The following is a 23,222-nucleotide window of genomic DNA, read 5'->3' as shown; positions in this document are numbered from 1 at the left end:
TATTTAACTGCATTCTTAAACGAACATGGAAATTTATACAACGGACATGTTTCCTCACAAGTTTTGTGAGACGGTGTTTCGTCACACTTATACCGGGACGTTCGTGAATACACTGTACGTTCGTTAATACACCTGACGATCATGAATTGACGGCACGTTCGTGAATACACTATTAGGTAATATACTATCTAGTGCCACATGAGAATATTGAAGACTTACTTCGCTTCTGAACTTTCAAGAATTCTGAAAGGCTTTGATCCACATGAGCAAGCTTCTTTTGCTAGGATACATAATCATCCTACTAACAAAACTAGAACTCACCACGATAAGCCCACAACAAATAAAATCCTTGCTTTCCATGGGAGTGTAAGATTTTGCGATCCTCAGCTAAAACCGATTTTTTGTCAACATTTAAACCTCAATGATCTTCCTAATGCAAAATATAAAAAAATTGAATTTCTAAGGCAGAAAATGATTGAAAAAGAACACGGATCATTGTTTATTATCATGAAAATACATTAGACAACAATAAGGTAATCAGGATAAATATTTACAAGCAGAAATATTCAACACTGAGCGACGTAGCTACCTCGGCACAATAATTGCATCTAGAGCGACCAGAGCACATTAGCACTCGTTGAAGGCGTCCGGTCGACGAGCTTAGTAAGTTCACTTCGTACGCTCCGTTCGCTACAGGCGCTATTTTGTGCAAACGCAACAGGCGCTATTTTAGGTAAACGCAAGTCTCAGGACTATATAGTTTTCAGAAGCCCACTCAACACTCTCGCAGTGAGTGGTGTTTTTGAAGAGTGAAAGCATTAACACTTAATGGAACGTAGATAAACAAATTAAAACATAGCTCGATATTTTCGCATCACAAGGTAAATAAATAAATCCTTACTTGGTTCATTTCAAGTTCTACTAAACTTTCCAACCCAAACGGAACCCTTTTAGAAGCCGAAGTTATTAGTCACAATGTGGAGAAAGTACGTAAGCTCAAGTGAAAACATCGCCTGCATTCGAAATGCTTGTACAATTTCTTTAAATAGGGGTTCTTTTAAACAAAAAATAATAACAAAAAAGATTTCAGTGCCAGGCTCTAATACAATGAGTTTACTGTGTCCTGTCCCACAAAGCTGCCGAGATATTGTCGAACAACCTTGGTATCAGCAAATAAAAAATACTTCAAATTTAATTTTTCGCGTTTGAGAGAGCGTGTTTCGTGTTATTTTTCGTGTTATTTTTGAGCACAAAAATAACACGAATGCATAAAAAATTAAAAGCCAATTAGAATTACGATTAAAATATATAATCCTCCAGTCTATCATAAAATCTAAGAAGATACAGCTGGCTTAGCAGTATGATTATTTTAATGTTATAAGGCACGAATGAAGCACACCTGAGGTAGAGGCAAGAGACCAACAAGGCCATCGTGGAATTGGCTCTACGAACTGGAAGACAGCGTCACGTAACTTAATTAAAACGAATATCTCACTTGTACTCTAGCAAACCCCACACAAAGTTCCCCTGTTTTGGACTTACCCACGCACTCTCACACGTAGTTAAAATTACACAAATTTATCAAACCCTTATGCATTTTTAGCGATTTATAGGCAAGCTACTCCCTTATTCATTTACTGATTTCATGATAGACGAGTTTCAATGGCGCACGGATACTTGTTACATACACGACCTATGGGCCTAGATTGTTGTGAAAATTTAGTCCATCACAATTCATCGGTGACAGTTCTAGGACCGACCACGTATGATTGCTGTGCTGAGGACAAAAGTGTTAGTGAATAATCAAATAGCCGATCGATTAATTCGGATATTAAGAATCGCAAGCTAGTATCTATCAAAAGTAAGTAATACGAGAAGCATCTGTATAAAACAGAGGATATCCACATTTCAATGTTAACAATTTACATTTAATAGAGCTGCATTAACAGGTACAAGGAACAATTGTGCACATTTGAACACGAGCGCTGCAAAATAAAATCCATTGCGAAATGGGACACGATAGCCAATCGACAACCAACCGACTCTGCTCTCCGTTGGAGTAAGCGGTGTAGCTCCCATAAAAATATCGTAAATTTCTTCAAAAATAATAGCTACGCAACGTCAATTGTTAGAATTATTCAACGTTTTTCACACTGACGATTGCACACATTCAGGACTGGTCTAGTAGACAAGACTTGAAACAGACTATATCAAATCTTTTTGAGGACACAATAACAGTGAGAGATGAAACAACTGAAACCGCACGAAGAAATTTGTGGCATAACACTGTTCAAATTAAATAATTAGCAGGATGGCAGATATCACTTGTTCCAAATAATATTAGAGCCATCGCACAACACAGTTAATTATAATTTGTCTACGAGAGTGACAGGACGTTAAAACCACACGTTTCCAATTAATTAATTAGCTATAAGTCAAAAGTCAATTACATTACATTGTTTAACCGCGGTGGGTCAATTTTTCAACAATTGTATGAGCACGTTATGAAGAAATTCGCATAAAATATGCCAAAAGTGAGGTTAAACAGGTGGGAATTGTTAAAAATGTTTGCATGGCGAACATTACGAAGAAACTCGCAAGCAGCTACGATATCACATTTCTGCCCATTGCTGGTCGATCCTCTACAAATCATGAATTATATTTACTAAATAATTAAATATTTACTAACAATGACTAAGCGATCGAGTAAACGCTCCCTAATTCTGATAGTCATGCGACATGGATCAACGACTTGCGACAGAGGAAGAGAGTGACGAGTAACTTGGAACAAATGTAACTTCCTCCCCGTTTTCTTAGCGTGCACACAACATAACAGCTCCCACTTAACACCACAAGTAACATATCGAAGGCTGGTCTTAAAGCTAAATGGTTTGAGTTGCTTTTCAGACGTTACTGGAGACATCAAGCGCGGCGACGGAGAAATAAATGACGTCTATAGGATGTTACTTATTAATAAGTTATCTTAGTAAAAGAAAAATCACCTGAGCGAGAGAGGAATAAGCGAGCGTGGCTTAATAGTATTGAAATCAACATTGTAATCACAATAACCTTACAGATTATTTCACGACATGGTTTGCTAGCAATGAAACAACAACAACGTATTATGATATTTCTGAAGCAAGTATCGTTGAGATTTTTTAACAGGCATACTCCAATAATCTTGTGTTTCTATGCATCATCGCAGGGGACATTATTTTTAAACTACCAACAGGGAAAAATCTGCGAAAAAGGTTCAAGATTAATCGACATAGTACCTGCATTTTATTTAAATACCAAGTGATGCTGCATTCGGGAGGAGTGCAGGTAAAAGGTTCAAGCCAATAATAGCTCGTTGAGTTTAACTCATCTTGGATGTTGCGAAGTCAAATTGGCACTTTTTTAAAAGAATAAATAGGTAAAGAAGTCTTCCTATCTTGCTGTCATTAGCGTTTCGCATAAGCGAGCTGCCAAACTCACTGTCTACCAACGCTCAAACAGTTCCTTAAAAATGAAGCCAAAAAACTAGTCACTTATAAGATGATGATATCTTGATCAACAGGAAGTGCGGCATGGATATACGTATTTTTCATTTCAAACTAAACAAAATTAAAAATTGAAGAGATTATTTTATTTTAAAATTAACAGCATAAACTATTCAAATGCGAAAAATCTGAATCTTTCATCTGAAGAGACAAGAGCTTCCTACACAAATATCGAACACTACTAACGCATATGCTGTCAACACCGTTGAATGAAAAAATCAGGCATTGACATTCACCGATGCTGGAGGCAAAATCATGATAAAACGAAAAACTAGAATCATAGATGGTATCACGCAGCGAGTAAATCAGATAAATTTAAAGCATATAATGATTTGCTTGCTGGTTGACGCGCGTCTGTCCTTTCAAAACATCATCGCTGCACATTACAGTCACATCGTACGAAGTAACGAGGATTCTGCTACCGTTTAGAATTGATATTAAACACAACACGGCAGTCGCTGAGGCTGAAGGCACCACAGAACTTGTAGAGTGACGTGAGTGAAGGCAAAATGTTACTGTCAGGGCAGCGTGAGTGAAGGCACCATGTCAGGGCAGCGTGAGTGAAGGCACCATGTCAGGGCAGCGTGAGTGAAGGCACAATGTCACGGTCAGGACAGCGTGGGTGAAGGCACCACGTGCATAAAGACACCACATTACTTGCAGAGCGACGTCAGTTAAAGTATCTTGTAACAATCAGAGGCCCATGACTGAAGGCACACCAACACCACACAAGTCAGAAGAAACGACACGAGTCGTTAGTCAGTCAGCAGCCATCGACGAGGCTGACTAGAGCCTTTGTGGCGTGCGCCACATTAAATATGGCATTGACGATGTCTTCGACAGGAGCTCTGAGCTGACACTTGTCGCGTAGCGCCACTGTGTTCTTGGTGAGCGACAAAATCGAATCTCGGACGGCGGGTGAAAACTCTTCCAAGGTGCGGCCCTGAAATATGTCATTGTGGAACATATCAAAAGGGAACAATGCATATGTGATACTGACTCCAATCGAAGGAACGCAATGATGAATCATATCCAAAAATAAACATTAGAGACGGTAAAAAGGATGGGTATGTAAAAACAATCCTGTTTCTATGGTATCACTGAACCAATTGATAAGGCGTCATGCAGGTTATGTAAAATTAAAAATTAGGACACAATAAACTAATTGGGCTGTTCAGAACATCACCAACTAGGAATTAGATACTGTAACGAATAATTATTTATAAAAACATATACGTAATCTATAGGTACGTAAGAAAAATAATCTAAGTTTGCTTTACAACAAATAAACTTAAATATTTACTAAATTATATGGCGTCATGCAGGTTATGTAAAATTAAAAATTAGGACACAATAAACTAATTGGGCTGTTCAGAACATCACCAACTAGGAATTAGATACTGTAACGTTATACGTAATCTATACCTAATAAAAATAATCTAAGTTTGCTTTACAACAAATAAACTTGAATATTTCCTAAATTAAATCACAATGACTAGATTTTCGTAGCTTAATCTGACGAATTTGTTGATACATTGTAAATATTTTTAAGTTTTCAAGAAAGCTCATATAAATAGGAAGGCACACGAACTCACAAGATGTTTAACCACGTACAAAATCAACGAGTCACTCATATTTTTACATTTGAATTGTATGCAAATATAAGATTTCTCAACAAATGGTTTCAACCCATAAACTTACACATAATTTTTCTTATATTATGAATTTTCAGCCAAAAAGGAAAAGAAATCAATTACAAATACAAATATTAATAAAAAACCTCAACCAAACTGATAGCCGATACTAACAAAATGCCTAACGATTAATCAAACAGAAGCCATTTACAGAACATTATATTTTTCTCAAGCTCACGTACAAGAGGACGAGAAAAGGAAATTAGCGAAACATTAAAACACGACAATTAAGTTTTTCTGCTGCAATTGAAGCCAACTCCTGCAAAACTCATTGCGCACAACAAGCTGAACGAGCGATAAAAAAACACTTACCTCGGTCTTTAGCAGCTATTAACATGTATAATTTGCATAAATGTTATTAATATATAGAGATAATTACACATGAGGCTGACCTGTAGAAAGATGGAGATGGCCTCCTGCACGCCACTACCGACTTTCTCATAGGACTGCATGAGCTGGTCCAAGTTGGGGCTGCGTTCTTTGTTCTGGACTACGGCGAAAAGATCGTGAATGCCGCTGGTGATGTTGCTTGTTAGCGCCACGACCTGTTAACCGGGGGGTAATTTAAATTATTTATCTAAACCTGTAATTAATATTGTCCATTTCCCCGTCAAACTTTATTTAAGGCCACAATTTAGAAAAGTAACTACTAAGAATCGATTCCGAAATATATATTCTATGTACATTTACGAATAAGATAAAAAACAATTCTTAGTTCTTCTTCTGGGGTTTGATGATCAAGCAATAATTTACATCTTTTCCAGCTGAATTTATTATTTGCGTCTAAAAAAGCCTAAAATTAGTTTTCATAGTTGTAAGGGGGGCAAACAGTTTAATTAATATTGGTAAATCTCAGGAAAGAAGGATGTATATCATTAATAATCAATGTCACAATGTACATAATCGAGACAAAAAATTGTATGTCTCTCCGGTAAAATGGCAAGTGTTCTTAACAGGAAAGATATATTTCAACCCTTTCCTACAACTGTCCTGAAAATACAAAATATGAGAATTTGTTCAGTATTGTTTTATCCGAGCTCAATTGGCAAAAATAATAAGCAAGACGGAAAAGAGATAACTGAAGTCAGGATCATTCCGACGAATGACTTTCACGTATGCAATAATATAGGAATTAACGTGTCACTATCGTGACGATAGTTTAATAGCGACGTGTCACTCTCAAACTTAGTTCACGATAGACGTGAAGGGAGGGGCAGGAGTTGTAGTTTTCCAAAAACAATTTTCAGTTAGGTGTTGAAATATGATGTATGAGCGATTTCCGTAGTTCATGCATAACAAACATAGAAAAATTACTCTCGTTATCGTGGCCATTGTAACGAATTTCCACCAGGAGGTAAACGAAAAATGTTGAGGATTATTACAGCAGGTAATATAAGAGCCAATTAGAACCTTAGCAAAAGTTGTGAAATTTCTAAATTCTTAGTTTGTTAAGTATGAAAAAAAGAAAGGAAAATATACACTACCTCATCCCGGGAAGGCATGAGACTGGCGCTCTTGCGCGGCTCAGGGATAGGGAGAGATTCGTTGAGACGGGGCTGGAGGCCGCTGTGTTTCTTACGTATCTTCACGTCACCATCGTTGTTGTTGTCAACACCCTCGAACTGCTCAAACATTTTATCACTTTAACACTGAACTCTTACTGTTGACAATAGGTGCCACTGATCCAGTGGATGTACATGAGAGTAGGAAAGTAATACTGAGATGCAGAGCTCACAAACTATCGTTCTAGTTTGATTTGAGCTGACATTTCAAACGATGGAGACAGCTCTTACAACGTACCCATTTAAAATGAGGAAAGCATTTAAAATGCGAAACGGACAGAGAGTTACCGAAATTCTAGAACTGATAACTGGTTTACAGCTAAAAGAAAAATTACAAGCGAATTTTTGAAATGATTCAGAGAAGGCATTTAGTATAATTTAAGTTATAATATTATACAAAATTTACACTGAGGATGCTTCGTAGACAAGCATAACGGAAAACTCATTACAGTTATGAATAAAACACAGGGTTGACTTATGAAGAAGATGGAATCAGAGGAGAGCAAAATAGATTTGCAGCTCAGGACTGGATTAGTCTATAGTAAAGCAATGAATCTAATACATGACTTGCTGGTTGCACAGCCGTTTGCTACCAACGTTGTATGCATAGTTTGCTACCTACGTCATCCTATTGCTAAGTCAATATATGCCTATTGTCGAATCAAAAGATGCTCCATCTCTGTTGCCTTCCTTCATGTAAGACTTGCTACTTTCATGCAGAATTATAATGATTCAAAATGGTCCCATAACCTCAGTCATGTCTCCAATTCTTTTTTAGCAGCGCCTAGCAATCAGAGCATGAAATACGCTGGCTTTAAATCACTATAATGAATTTTTAATTGAACTCATTGCGGTCTTTTAGCCTTAAACCAATGCAATGGAATTTCGAGAATTGACGGCTATTTCCTAACTTAATTCAATCAAGATCAATGAACACTAACCACTTTCATTATACAAAAACCGACTACTTTATTGATTTTTCTCAGAAGTAAGAACTCACACTAGCTGGACCGAGAGCGGAGTTTCCATTTTGCTCGCGCGCATCAAGCATGCTGTAGGGCCGACTTCTACTCCAGTCTTTGTGGGTGTTAAAGGCGCTAGAGTTAACGGAGGTAGGCTGCGGCGCGTTACTGAAACGCCGGAAAGAGTTAATCGAGGGACCAGGAAGCATACTACTGTGTCCAAATGGAGAGTTTGGCGAGTCGCTGGCTCCGTAGGGTGAGGTGGAACCATACGGTATAGAAGAGGGAGGAGTGGCAAAATTAGGCGGTGGTGCAGGTGGCCAACAAATGTTTGGTACGCCTCTGGACAGACGAGAAGCTGCGGCGTATTGGTGCTGATGGTTTGTGTCGTAATTGAATTGTTGAGGATAAAGAAGGGATGAAGAGGAGTAGCCGCAACTGTTGTGGCTCTCAGGATTGTTAAGCTGTGGGACAAATCACACATTAGTATACGAGATTAGCTACGAAAACTATACAGTTTGGAAGCAAGATCCAACCGGAGGATTGTTAGAATATAGAAGGGGTCTATTAACCCAGGAGTATACTTGGATGTTCGAGAAATAGTTATAAAGATCGTAAAGCCATGAACACCATTGTTAGGAGAGAATCACCGAATTAGCAGTAGGTGAGTTCACGAACTGTAAGTTACAGACCCAAACTACCAATCAGATAATAACACGAAAATACGTTTCCATCAATCAGCTTTGGCTTTGATTAATATCTATTAAAACTGGCCAATAGTTCGTTAATACAAGGCGAATAGGATGAGTTAAATTAATCTACCGTGTCAAGTCTGACCAAGGAGGGAAAAATTTATCTCATAAACGCACCTCTGCTTCTTATGGCTCATGAACGTTTCTGATAAGGTTAATTTGTCTTCATAGGAAAAAGTTACCGACGCAGAACAGTTCATAATGAATATAATATTTCTCAACAAAAACCGAACTTATTTAATCCTAAAGCAGTCAACACAAAGCTGAAGGGCTTGAAAACATTTCTGAGTGGCAAATACCATTTAACATGAAATTGTTGACCCAAAGAAGACAACAAATCACAACACACCTATACTGCCTCATCTAAAATACCTTGATATGGCGTGAAGTAGCCAAAGTATATGCTACTTCATGAAAAATTAAGATAAATATCTGATATGTTAAGCTGATATTTTTATTGATATTGATAACTAAGGATACTAAGGACACTAAGGACACTAAAGACACTAAAGACACTAAGGATACTAAGGACACTAAGGACACTAAGGATACTAAGGACACTAAGGACACTAAGGATACTAAGGATACTAAGGATACTAAGGACACTAAGGACACTTAGGATACTAAGGACACTTAGGATACTAAGGACACTTAGGATACTAAGGACACTTAGGATACTAAGGACACTAAGGATACTAAGGACACTAAGGATACTAAGGACACTAAGGACATAAAGACACTAAGGACACTAAGGATACTAAGGACACTAAGGATACTAAGGATAATATCAAAAACGATATTTTAAGCTATGCAGCGTTGGCATCTCACAGAGAAGGCAGGGTCGCAGTTGGGCTCCTGGAGGCTCATATAGGCGTGCGGGCTGGACGCGCTGCGAGGCGAGGAGGACAGTGCCCGTAGACTTTTGTTCTCGTCACGCAACTTCTGCACCTGTAATTATGCACTATGTATGAGTGAATATAACGCCCGTAGACTTTTGTTCTCGTCACGCAACTGCTGCACCTGCAATTATGCACGATGTATGAGTGAAAATAACGCCCGTAGAACTCTAACGCCCGTGTAGCTTAATTAAACACTCTAGGAGGAGCTAGGTTTACAGGGACAATAAGTGTGAATGTTCAGTAGAGCGCGACTAAGTCCCGGGAGCCTCGAAATAGACATTCAAGGGTGCAAGGTTGCATGACTAGACGATACTGGAGCTTAATTCCTGTCAAGGATGGTGCGAACGACTGCACGAGTACCATCCCGCATGACTGCAGCCGGGTTACTGAAGCGTAGCTGTGTTCAGACTAGCTATTGAAGTGTACTGCGGGCAATTATTCCCTATGTTAAATGTTAAGGAACTCCACCACTCCTTACCCTTTCGCGATCTGTTGTTAACGTATAAATCAACGTACAGAGATGGTTTTGGTACCATTGGATAGGTTAAAATATCAGCTTGAAGATGAGACTAAAAACCAGAGAAGCCAAAACTGTCGATTTTTCACCAGACGCTAGGCAATAGACGACGGCAATAATTTCCGAATTTTCCGTAACCCTAAATTTCTACCGAAATTTTGAGGACCATTGAAATCTACGGCGCTTGAATAGCGAAGGCCTTTTGCCTACGATTTCCTTGCAAACCAGGTTTCATGGCAGATGCTCTCGAGCACCTAAAGTCATTGCCGTTGAAGCCCAGAGGAGAAAGTACGAATTTCAAGAGCATCGAAGACGAGATACTTAATTTCTACGTAAAAAATGTAAAAAAAAGCAAGACGTGAGTCTTGATCTACGTTTCGCGATAAACTAAGGATGAGGCAACAAAAAAGCAAAATAAAGTAGGCATTCCCAGCGAATAAACTTTTTTGAAACCTTCCCACCCTGATTAAAAAATAGTCCTGTTTATCAAGATGAGTTTAGTTGGTTATGCATTTTTTAAATGAAAAACATTATCACCTATGAGAAGCGGGAAAATCAAAACAAACGAGCGCGAGAAATCAGCAGCATTGGCATCCATAACGAGGAAGAAACGTGTGAAAAGAAATGCAACTCGTACAAGAGGTCGCTGACCAAAGTCGCTGGCCACGCGCATGAGAAGGCGATGCGAAATTCATTACAACACACAACCGCAACTGAGACCTCAGTCGTACACCGCGAGTAGAAGCGTCGCAATTAGAAACAAAAAAAAAAAAAAAAGAAAAAAGAGCAGTGTGGTTTAAATGTGAAGTGAAGAGTCCAAAATCCCAATGGTGCTCAGGCTGAAAGTCGTGTTACCTGCATAATCGAAGCCTTCAAAATAAATTAAAAATTAGATCAGTACTCACTGCAGTGAGAGACAGAGAGCGCATTTTCTCACGTCCGTCCGTCCGTGACGGACGGACGGACATGACGAGCACAATAGCGCCTTTTTTCCATAAATGAGAAAAAGAAACAATGCGGGGGTGGCGCTCTGCAAAACACTTGATAACAAAGAAGCCTGTAGGTATCCTGACAAGCTAGGGCAGTCGCCCGACGACCTCCTCCATAGGAAGAAGGCAACGGGGCCGAAGGTTTGCCTAATTTCCTTAGGCCTACAAAGGCAGGCCCCCGCACGGCAGTGAACACACGTGTACTTACTTTATAGATAAATTTCCACGAGTTTCACTCCTATTTAACTGCATTCTTAAACGAACATGGAAATTTATACAACGGACATGTTTCCTCACAAGTTTTGTGAGACGGTGTTTCGTCACACTTATACCGGGACGTTCGTGAATACACTGTACGTTCGTTAATACACCTGACGATCATGAATTGACGGCACGTTCGTGAATACACTATTAGGTAATATACTATCTAGTGCCACATGAGAATATTGAAGACTTACTTCGCTTCTGAACTTTCAAGAATTCTGAAAGGCTTTGATCCACATGAGCAAGCTTCTTTTGCTAGGATACATAATCATCCTACTAACAAAACTAGAACTCACCACGATAAGCCCACAACAAATAAAATCCTTGCTTTCCATGGGAGTGTAAGATTTTGCGATCCTCAGCTAAAACCGATTTTTTGTCAACATTTAAACCTCAATGATCTTCCTAATGCAAAATATAAAAAAATTGAATTTCTAAGGCAGAAAATGATTGAAAAAAAGAACACGGATCATTGTTTATTATCATGAAAATACATTAGACAACAATAAGGTAATCAGGATAAATATTTACAAGCAGAAATATTCAACACTGAGCGACGTAGCTACCTCGGCACAATAATTGTATCTAGAGCGACCAGAGCACATTAGCACTGGTTGAAGGCCTCCGGTCGACGAGCTTAGTAAGCTCACTTCGTACGCTCCGTTCGCTACAGGCGCTATTTTGTGCAAACGCAACAGGCGCTATTTTAGGTAAACGCAAGTATCATGACGCAATAGTTTTCAAAAGTCCACTCAAAACTCTCGCAGTGAGTGGTGTTTTTGAAGAGTGAACGCATTAACACTTAATGGAACGTAGACAAACAAATTAAAACATAGCTCGATATTTTCGCATCACAAGGTAAATAAATAAATCCTTACTTGCTTCATTTCAAGTCCTAATAAACTTTCCAACCCAAACGGAACCCTTTTAGAAGCCGAAGTTATTAGTCACAATGTGGAGAAAGTACGTAAGCTTAAGTGAAAACATCGCCTGCATTCGAAATTACTTCAAAATTTCTTTAAATAGGGGTTCTTTAAAAAAAATATTAAAAAAAAAGATTTCAGTGCCAGGCTCTAATACAATGAGTTTACTGTGTCCTGTCCCACAAAGCTGCCGAGGTATTGTCGAACATTCTTGTTATCAGCAAATAAAAAATATTTCAAATTTAATTTTTCGCGTTTGAGAGACATGCAACGCACAAAAATACCACGAATGCATAAAAATTAAAAGCCAATTAGAATTACGATTAAAATATATAATCCTCGAGTCTATCATAAAATCTAAGAAGCTACAGTTGGCTTAGCAGTATGATTATTTTAATGTTATAAGGCACGAATGAAGCACACCTGAGGTAGAGGCAAATGACCAACAAGGCCATCGTGGAATTGGCTCTACGAACTGGAAGACAGCGTCACGTAAATTAATTAAAACAAATATCTCACTTGTACTCTAGCAAACCCCACACAAAGTTCCCCTGTTTTGGACTTATCCACGCACTCTCACACGTAGTTAAAATTACACAAATTTATCAAACCCTTATGCATTTTTAGCGATTTATAGGCAAGCTACTCCCTTATTCATTTACTGATTTCATGATAGACGGGTCTCAATGGCGCACGGATACTTGTTACATACACGACCTATGGGCCTAGATTGTTGTGAAAATTTAGTCCATCACAATTCATCGGTGACAGTTCTAGGACCGACCACGTATGATTGCTGTGCTGAGGACAAAAGTGTTAGTGAATAATCAAATAGCCGATCGATTAATTCGGATATTAAGAATCGCAAGCTAGTATCTATCAAAAGTAAGTAATACGAGAAGCATCTGTATAAAACAGAGGATATCCACATTTCAATGTTAACAATTTACATTTAATAGAGCTGCATTAACAGGTACAAGGAACAATTGTGCACATTTGAACACGAGCGCTGCAAAATAAAATCCATTGCGAAATGGGACACGATAGCCAATCGACAACAAACCGACTCTGCTCTCCGTTNGACAGGCGAGAAGCTGCGGCGTATTGGTGCTGATGGTTTGTGTCGTAATTGAATTGTTGAGGATAAAGAAGGGATGAAGAGGAGTAGCCGCAACTGTTGTGGCTCTCAGGATTGTTAAGCTGTGGGACAAATCACACATTAGTATACGAGATTAGCTACGAAAACTATACAGTTTGGAAGCAAGATTCAACAGGAGGATTGTTAGAATATAGAAGGGGTCTATTAACCCATGAATATACTTAGATGTTTGAGAAATAGTTATAAAGATCGTTAAGCCATTAACACAATTGTTAGGAGAGAATCACCGAATTAGCAGTAGGTGAGTTCACGAACTGTAAGTTACAGACCCAAACTACCAATCAGATAATAACACGAAAATACGTTTCCATCTAATCAGCTTTGGCTTTAATTAATATCTATTAAAACTGGCCAATGGTTCGTTAATACAAGGCGAATAGGATGAGTTAAATTAACCTACCGTGTCAAGTCTGACCAAGGAGGAAAAAATTTATCTCATAAACGCACCTCTGCTACTTATGGCTCATGAACGTTTCTGATGAGAAGGTTAATTTGTCTTCATAGGAAAAAGTTGCCGACGCAGAACAGTTCATAATATAATATTTCTCAATAAAAACGAATTTATTTAATCCTAAAGCAGTCAACACAAAGCTGAAGGGCTTGAAAACATTTCTCAGTGACATATTAAACATGAAATTGTTGACCCAAAGACAACAAATCACAACACACCTATACTGCCTCATCTAAAATACGTTGATATGGGGTGAAGTAGCCAAAGGATATGCTACTTCATGATAAATTAAGATAAATCTCTGATATGTTAAGCTATGCAGCGTTGACATCTCACAGAGAAGGCAGGGTCGCAGTTGGGCTCCTGGAGACTCATATAGGCGTGCGGACTGGAAGCGCTGCGAGGCGAGGAGGACAGCGCCCGTAGACTTTTGTTCTCGTCACGCAACTGCTGCACCTGCAATTATACATAATATAGTATAGTATCGTCGGCATTAAAGAATAGGCCTGGATAGGCCTATTCTTTCTTATATTTTACACATGATGAATGAGTATGCGTGAAGTTGCAAGATAACATACTTCAGTTCTAATACTGATGAAATGTACATTAAACTATGCGAGAAAGTTGTGCCGGTGTGTGTACGTGAGACGCCAGCCCTAAAGGCCGCAGAATTCCGAGAGGCCAGCAAATTATCTCGTGAAAACGAAAGCGGTTAAATGAAAATCTATATATAGCAGGCCAGAAGACATGGCTATTATTATTGAGCTATTATTATAATTAATATTGAGCTGGGACCAGAAGACATGGCTAGGAGTATCAAAGAACTGATGACATTGTAAGCACCAGGATGGAGCTCCGGCAGTGCTGCTAAACAAGTGTGTCGGAGCACTGAAGTCTTCTCTCACAAAGTGCGAGAGGTTGCTTTTCTGTGCACCTATTAACGGTATATATATGGTAATCGAATATGACCTGAGGGTTGGTCCGGTTGTAGCGTGATCCGAGGATATGGAGGAACAACGTAAACGACTATAGGTATAGTATTATTTAGGATAAAAGTTCGACTTACAGTTTAGGATGATATAGGGTTATAGGTTGGAGCTTTATCAGATTATCACTGATGTCTTCGGCAGCCAGTTGTAGCAAGGATAAGACTAGAGTATATCCGAGTGTTCTGTACACTGACGTTGAGCTAGCGTTACTGTCCTGTTTGATATGGACAGTCGGTATGGTATACCGACAGCGGTCCTCGCCCAAGACTGAGGTTTTCGGGTATGGGCAGAGTTCATATAGCTTCGCTATTTGAAGTCACCAAAGGCGTGACTTGATAAACAGGGTAGGTTAATAAGGATATGTTTACGAATGCATCGCAGTGAAGGAGATTATCTTTCAACAAGAAAGACGTCAATAAGCAAATATCCAGGGACGAATGGTATTAACATTGTCACCTTACAAAAGCTCTGGAAAGCCTCATTGAGGAAGGGAACTATTCCTGATGGCCTCTAAGTGCGACTGATAAAGCCAATTCACAAAGGCGGTCCGAGAGGCAAACCCAAAATTACAGAGCAGCGACTTGGACCCAACAGGTGATCAATGTGTTTGAGATGGCAGTGGCCAAGAGGCTTTCTCAGTACCCTTAAGTAAGAAGCCGATAGAACTGTAACGGCACACAACGCAACCAAACCAGACGTGACCACCAGTAAGCATTGAGAACTGTAACGGCATCAGACTACTAACAAAACGAGACAAAAAAGCTCAATAAACAAGGCTTGAGAACTGGTTAACATCAAATTATTTTTCAGTGCGCGATTCAGAATAACTCTGGGAGTTATTTTAACGATTCAAGTCGTGAACACGATAAGCGAAGATAATATAGAGCAAATGTATGAACAGACTAGTTAAAGATTAAACCCATTTTATAGATTCGCAGCATCAATAAGTATGACACGTTGTGAAGCTAGACAAATATCGACATCATTGCAACACTTGACACCATTCATAAGCACGAAAAGGCAGGACGAAAAAGTGCGAAACCAACTCACGGTAGAGGCGAACTCCTGCAGCTGCCTCTGCATGAGCAGGTTTTGCGACTGGAGGTCCAGGATGGTGCGCTCGCTAAGTTCTAGCTTGGCACGCAGTTCCTGGTACGTCTCAGACGAGACGTCCGTTATCTGCTTGGCACGCAGATCTTGGTACGTCTCAGACGAGACGTCCGTCATCGTGCTGGTGAAGCTCTTCAGGAACACAGGCGGTGATCTGACCACCTGTCGTCGGAGCGACGCGGCCTCCATGAGCGACGCCTCGGCCGGTACAGGATCTTCGATTGATGATGCCATTGGGGAGACGTCGGCCGACTTCAGAAGCTCCATGGTATCGTCAGGATTGGATTCGATCTGCACAGGAGTCATCATGCAATAAATGTAACTTCGGAGGTTATGATTCATTTTGCGGGAGGTGCAATGGTAAGGTCATTGCATAATAATAGCTATCTAACCTCAATCTATTTAATTCTGCTTTTTTAGCACCGAGTGACGGTAAAGGAGAGATTCTCCACAGAGCATTGGATAACGTTCATATTTTGACTGCCGGAAAACGCTTCGGCACTAAGTTTTGAAATAAGATTAGTCTCGCAAATAATCTTTACATGAAAATATCATTACCAGAATTGATCCTATCACGAGCTTCCTTCATTGAAGCCTTGAAATTCGGACTCCAGAGTCCGGGCAAGAATTAAACAAGTTTCCGATCGAGATGAAGGAAAACGGATGTTGAAGTTACTCGCAAAACCCGACTTCCGATGTTAGCATATTGCTGAAATATTTGAGGTACAAAACGTTGACTATATCCCAAGTTGTTTTTCAACTCTCTTCTACATCTCAAGGCTATGACATACATGATCATTGGACACAAAGCCAATGGTTATGTATGTGAAGTGGTTTTGCGTGAATGGGTGATCGTCTAGCACAGTGGTTCCCAAACTTTTTCAGGCTGGCGCCCCCTTTGGCTCCCTAGTGAATTTCTATCGCCCCCCACAGACACGTATAAAAACATACGCCTCTTTCTTGAAATTTAGCACGCTGCAATTTTAGAAGATCAATGTTAAACACAAATGTGTCTTTTACAAATAGAACCCCATTTAGTGAAACAATATGTTTTTAAGCTGTTTTAACTGATTGAGCACTAGAACCCTAGGACATCTCGGGCAAATTTACGCCGGACTCGTGGCCAGTCGCACGACCAATCTCCAAATTCAATTATCAAGTAATATCGCCCAAACTACCGGTAATGAATGCAGCTCAATGAAACTTGGAACATGTTTACATCAGAACCTAACGGTGATTTTTAGCTCGTAAAAAATTTTAAATTTCACTTTCATTCGTGACCGTGAGTTATATTGCGATAGAGGCCGAAATTCGCAGTGATCAAATAATTTGAACGAAAATTTGAAATTGAACGAAATTTTGAATATACATTCCTAACTACCAAACGGTGATTTTTTAGCTTCAAAAAATTTTCGATTTTACCTTCGTTTGCGAGTTTTTTTTCATATTACCGTCATTCTTGATTTCACAATTCCTTATATTAGGCCGGTATCGCCGGATAATTTGTCGCTTAAATTCGCGGCGATCAAGAAATTTCTTCTAAACTACTCAATAGATTTTAACGAAACTTTGAATATAAATACCTAACCTCCCAACGGTGATGTTTAGCTCGTGACAATTTTTCTATTTTGCTTTCGTTTGGGAATTATACAGATATAGGAGGAACGACCGGCTTTTCTACCGGCCGGTTTAACTAAGAGCCGTTTATGAATATCCGTATACTTGTAGCCGTATAACTCGCAAACGAAGGCAAAACGAAAAATTTGCAGCGAGCTAAACAGCACCACCGTTGCTGAGGTAAGGTATTTAAATACTAAGTTTCGTTCAAATCTATTCAGTAGTTTTGGAGGACATTTCTTGATTACTGCGAATTTAAGCACGTATTGCTGTTTAAATCACGAATGAGGTGAAAAAAAAAAAACTCGCGAACAAAGGCACAATCGAATAAATGTTCACGAGCTAAACATTGCCGTTCGGTAGTTAGGACTGAAAATTCAAAATTTCATTCGAATCTGTTCAATAGTTGGAAGAAATTCCTTGTTCACTGTGAATTTCGGCCCGTATTGCCATAAAAAAGGAAAAGAATCGGCGACAGGCCACATCAGGCCTACACTTCAGCGCCGAGATCACTATGTTATGTTATATAACTATGGCAAAAACCAATGAAGGCAAAATTCAAAAAATTTCATGAACTAAACATTACCGTTAGGCCCTAATGAATATGTGTACCAAGTTTCAACGAGTTAAGTTCATTAGTTTGAGAGATATTCCTTGATCATCGAATTTGGAAATTGACCGTGAGACCGGCCGCGAGTCCGACCGTTAATTTGTCGAGACGTAAACCCAGGAGAGGTTAAAAAAACAGATCTGGGTGAAAAAAACATCGCTGGGAGTCATGATGTGCTGCACGTGTTGCGTACAAATTGTCAAACAAACGTTGGAACTTCTGACTTTGACTTCGGACTGCCGCCCCCCTTATCGCCCCCCAAACGCCCTCTTCTTCCGTACCGCCCCCCAAAATCTTTCCACCGCCCCCAGGGGGGCGATATCGCCCACTTTGGGAACCACTGGTCTAGCAGAATATCACTCATTTGAGGGAAACACAAAGCGGCGGAAAGTTCCTACCGCAATAAACAAATTTCTGCGAATTTACTCTAAGAATAAGAATGCAAAAGAATTGAGCGACAATAAAAAATGGATCACAATTCAATTTGTATGATTCAAACTTATCTAGATAAATTTGACCCACCGCAGGAGCCTCACAAATGTATACAGAGTATTTGTTCGATGCTACAGACCTCGATTCACATTATAACTTGAACTCCAAGCAGTCGGGACAAAAAGGTTCGGCTTTAATTCTAACTCATGACACATCACTTAGCGGTAACAGGTGCACACTCCTTTGGTTAATAGCTAGTAAAAAAATATGAAGCTACATGAAAGGCGAAGGTCATGCAAAGCTTTGCAACTTCGCACCAAAAAATTTTTTTGATAATAAATTCGACGGTTTGCAGAATTAAAATTATTCATGCGCCAACTGAAGCAACGGAGTCTGCATTTTGCGGTAATAAAAAGAAAAAAATTAACAAAAGCGTGCAGCATATGGAAACGTTATGTGAACTAATCGTTAGCTGTCTCGAGAGACCAATTATACCAAGTGAATTACTTTTCGGCCAGTTTAAACGACAATAACTTTAGATCCGTGCTTCCGCTCTGAAAAAAAATCCAAAATTTGGCCATTAAAAGCTACTAAACTTTTACCTTGGAAAACGTTGTTTCTATCCTGAATGGAACTCCAGAGCTTCAGATAATAAACTATGGGCGCAGTAAGTTGTTTAAATAAAGCAGGCGAGGGACAATTCAAAGCAAATTTTCAGTTAGTACGGTAGTGCAATAAGCAATATGAAATTTTCCTTAGATACCGACGTTAAGTTGGCCATGAGCAGCAACTCATTATCTGATGCTAACTGGCACAATTTACATGCATGGCTTTAGTATGACTGGCGAAGCATTTAAGCAACGAGGAACCAGATTAGATATGCACGCTTTAGTGTGACTTGGCGAAGCATTTAAGCAACGAGGAACCAGATTAGATATGCACGCTTTAGTGTGACTTGGCGAAGCATTTAAGTAACGAGGAACCAGATTAGATATGCACGCTTTAGTGTGACTTGGCGAAGCATTTAATCAACAAGGAACAAAATTTAATGTCCAAGACGAAGATATACCTCAAATATGGCATCCCAATCTGGTGCGAGAACAATTTTCTGTGAAGAAATTAGTTAAATTGGAGATGAATTATAACCAACTTAGAAATCTTATTGAATATACTATTTTAAACTTTTATCTTTCCTGAAGACAGCTGAAATTAATTCAACTAAAAGTTAAAGTCATCCAAAATTTAAAAGATTATCACATTGGTTGAACACTGCAATTAATATTCTGAAAAAGAAGTCTCGTTTGAGAAGTATAGTACATGGACATTACCCTCATTAAACCCGTCAACATCCAGAAAATTTGTAATTTCGCTGAGTTCACTTCAACAATCAAGTGGTCAAGATCTAATTTTTTAAAACGCATTTTTAATTTACAAGTGAGTCACAAAAAGTGAACTGGTACAGCCAATGAAAGAGAAATCCTGTTTAAGTTTATAATAATATTTTTCGGTGTCTACATGCGGCGAGAAATCCAGAGATATTTTAACCCTCAAGCAGTGATTATACTTCATAATTTAATAGGCGATCTATACAAATCAGCCTCGTAACTTAAGATGCACACAAACTGTGCAGAAATTTCCAAACGATTAGCTGTCAGCATCATTAACATTAGAATTGATCCATTCCCATATACCAATAATCGGAAATCATATGATGTATCAGGAATTTGATTAAACAAAATTTTAAAGTTTATTATATTAAAAGTCAGTGATTTTGCCAGATTGCCAATGTACTCAAGAAAAAATGTGTAGACACTTGTGCCAAATATACGAGAGTGGATTTATAATTGTCAAATAATTGTCTACATTTATATTGACAAATAACATTAAATTTATATTAAATTTCCTCGTTCTTAGAGCAAAAAATACCTAAAAAGTCCCAAATAATTGTCTACATTAATTCATTTTAATTAAATTTCCCCATTCTCAGGGCAAAAAATTACCTACAATCAGTCCCGAATAATTGTCTACATTAATTAATTCAATTAAATTTCCTTATTCTCTCAGTAAAGTATCTTCAGTTCACTTACGGTATCCTTGTGGTTATCTTGCAGCGGCGCAACGTTCGGGACAGAGGCAGCAGTATAAGCAGCACTTGAGGGAGGAACAACAGCAGCAGATGCTGTTGGTACAGCAGCAGATACAACTGGTACAGCAGCAGATGCAGCTGGTACAACAGCAGATGCAGCTGGTACAGACGAAGGGCGCGACGCCTGGAGCTGTTCGACCAGGCAGTAGTCGTCGTCTTCACACACTGAGTCGTAGAGAGGTTCTTCCACCGCCACGTCGGCAGCTAATGGAAGAGCAACCCGTGTCGTCAGCCCGCCGTATCGAGGATAGGAAAAACAACAGGTCCTCACATCAAGTGGAGGGTAGGAGAAAACATCGAGGTCCTCACATCAAGGGAGGAGAGAGAGGGTAGGGAAAACAACGAGGTCCTCACATCAAGTGAGGAGTTGGAGGGTAGGGAAAACAACGAGGTCCTCAAATCAAGTGGAGGGGAGAGGAAACAAAGAGGTCCTCACATCAAGGGAGGAGAGAGAGGGTAGGGAAAACAACGAGGTCCTCGCATCAAGGGAGGAGATGGAGGGTAGGGAAAACAACGAGGTTCTCACATCAAGGGAGTAGATGGAGGGTAGGTCTTCAAGTGCAAGGAGCCAAATAACAGAAACAACCGACTGAAGAGAGATATTGAGGGAATTATATAGAGGGATCAAGGTAGGGTTCAAGAAAATGGGGAGAGGCGATATGAATGGTATATGTGATGAAGAAATGATCAGTAAAAGCCGACGAGGAAAGCCACGATGCGATATATTAAGGGATAGGGAACCAACTTTAGACTGTAGTAAAAGCGGGTATGTGGAATATGAGAAGAAGCTAGAAGACATGAAGGCCGGACAAGGCACTGGCTTGATGGAGACCTAGCAGAAAAATTCACCAACAAGTGGAGAATCGACTTAACAATTTGCAGAATAAAACTATAGAATGATTAATGGTAGAAATGGATAAAATAAAACCGTGGGAAAAGTCCGAGGAGGAAGTGTAAATCCGAGGAGGAAGTGTAAAAAAATTAAACTGAATCAAAGTAGATTTTGTGATAGATTCCAGTATTGTATAAGAATTCAAATGACAGTCTGTGCGATGATGCAGAAATACATTAATTTCTTTCTAAAAATAGTGATGAATTAGATGAAATATTATGACAGCAGAAATTTCAAGGACGTATTGGAACAGAGAACAAGAAATGAAAAGAGTAATAAAAAAAGCGAAACAAAGGAAAAGGGATAAACCAAGTACCAAAAAAATGCTTAAGCATTTATGAACTTAAAGTAGTTAACAATAGGCAAACATCACCAAATGCAAAAAAATGAATTGTAAACCATTCACATAATAATAGTATAAGTTACCTTCACCGCGAGCTGATATACTGGATACCAGTCAACATAAACAAGCATGAACCAAATAGACAGTAACAGATCGTTCTCCTGAAGACCTTAATTTAGTTTTGTACAGCGAGCTTAGTTCGCTCATTTAGAATATTTCTGCTTATAAATAAATATCTTCCGCAATATACGGCAACGCAACGTCAAATTTTTAAAGGGAAAAGAAGAAAATAATAAGTCCCGGCTTCTATAAGCTCCATCAGTGACAAGGAAGACAGCATGCAATATTTTTTTTTCAAAAGGTTGTTTTTTTTCTATTTTTTTTCTGAGAGTTTTTTAGGCTTTATGTAAATATTCAATGAAACGACTAATAACTTGAAGAACCATTGGGGGTTGATTAGTTTTATCTCAATATTGAATATTAACACTAATATGGAACACAATTATATTTGCATTAGCTGCCGATTGCATATTAACCAACTGCAATCACTCCGAGTTAATACGTGGACAAGAGGATGAAGACTTATATGCAATAGATAATGTAAGCAAACACTGAACGATACACAACTAAAACTATAACTTAAATTACACACAAAAAAGATAACACAGCGAAGTCATTACCATGAAATCCCTTGGGTTTATGAGAACACTAAGCGGCAGCATTGGAGTGAGATTAATTACAAATTCATTCGAGATTCTCATAGAAAAAATGGTGAAGTCTAAGCGAAGCGGAAGCAACGGCATAAATAATCAATGGAGAAATGCGACTAATGTTATAGTCCAACACTGCATGACATACGTACATGTAACAATCATAAGTCTGCTCAAATCGCGAGATCACTAAAAACTTAAAGGCAAAGAAAACTTCAATCAAGTTCACTATATATTCAACGAAAAAGATTTAATTGAAGGTATGACGAACTTGCTTGCTGTTTTCTTTGCTTTTGAATTCTTGCATGATCACAATCTTGCGAGCACAGCCATGATAGTAACGTTGGCTCGGTTCAACTGTTGATAGGTAGCTATAGGTACTGGCGTTGATGACTTTAGGTACGAATAGCACTGAAGATTGTTAATGTGTCTGGATAAAAGGTTCGAGTTATTTATGCTGGAGTGAAAATTTTAACCGAAACTAATTCCCACTTGCCGTACATAATGCAAGCGCTTGAATCAAGACGAGAAATACGTTAGCATGCAGGTGATGGGAGGAAATTAAAATTAGTCAACATAAAAAACAAGGAATTAGCAGTCAAAAGCATTTCGTCGCGTGTCCGCAAGAATACATTTTAATTACATAGGATTGATTAAAG

General features: G+C 38.9%; 1 protein-coding gene across 1 annotated transcript; it reads right to left on the bottom strand.

The window, feature by feature from the left end:
- Nucleotides 1-483: 483 nt before the first annotated feature.
- On the bottom strand, nucleotides 484-23,066 carry LOC108679570. The gene is made up of 11 exons (XM_018168222.2): nucleotides 23,060-23,066; nucleotides 20,560-20,822; nucleotides 15,754-16,104; nucleotides 14,051-14,170; nucleotides 13,172-13,304; nucleotides 9,890-9,900; nucleotides 9,341-9,460; nucleotides 7,799-8,224; nucleotides 6,721-6,858; nucleotides 5,629-5,781; nucleotides 484-4,485 (listed from the first exon to the last, which is right to left on the bottom strand). The coding sequence occupies exons 1-11, from the start codon at nucleotides 23,064-23,066 to the stop codon at nucleotides 4,306-4,308; spliced, it is 1,902 nt and encodes a 633-aa protein (XP_018023711.2). The 3' UTR covers nucleotides 484-4,305.
- Between the last annotated feature and the right edge of the window lie 156 nt (nucleotides 23,067-23,222).

This window comes from Hyalella azteca, unplaced genomic scaffold (assembly GCF_000764305.2).
Source record: "Hyalella azteca isolate HAZT.00-mixed unplaced genomic scaffold, Hazt_2.0.2 contig13788, whole genome shotgun sequence".
Classification (NCBI taxonomy): domain Eukaryota; kingdom Metazoa; phylum Arthropoda; class Malacostraca; order Amphipoda; family Hyalellidae; genus Hyalella; species Hyalella azteca.
This window is presented reverse-complemented; position numbering and strand designations above follow the sequence as displayed.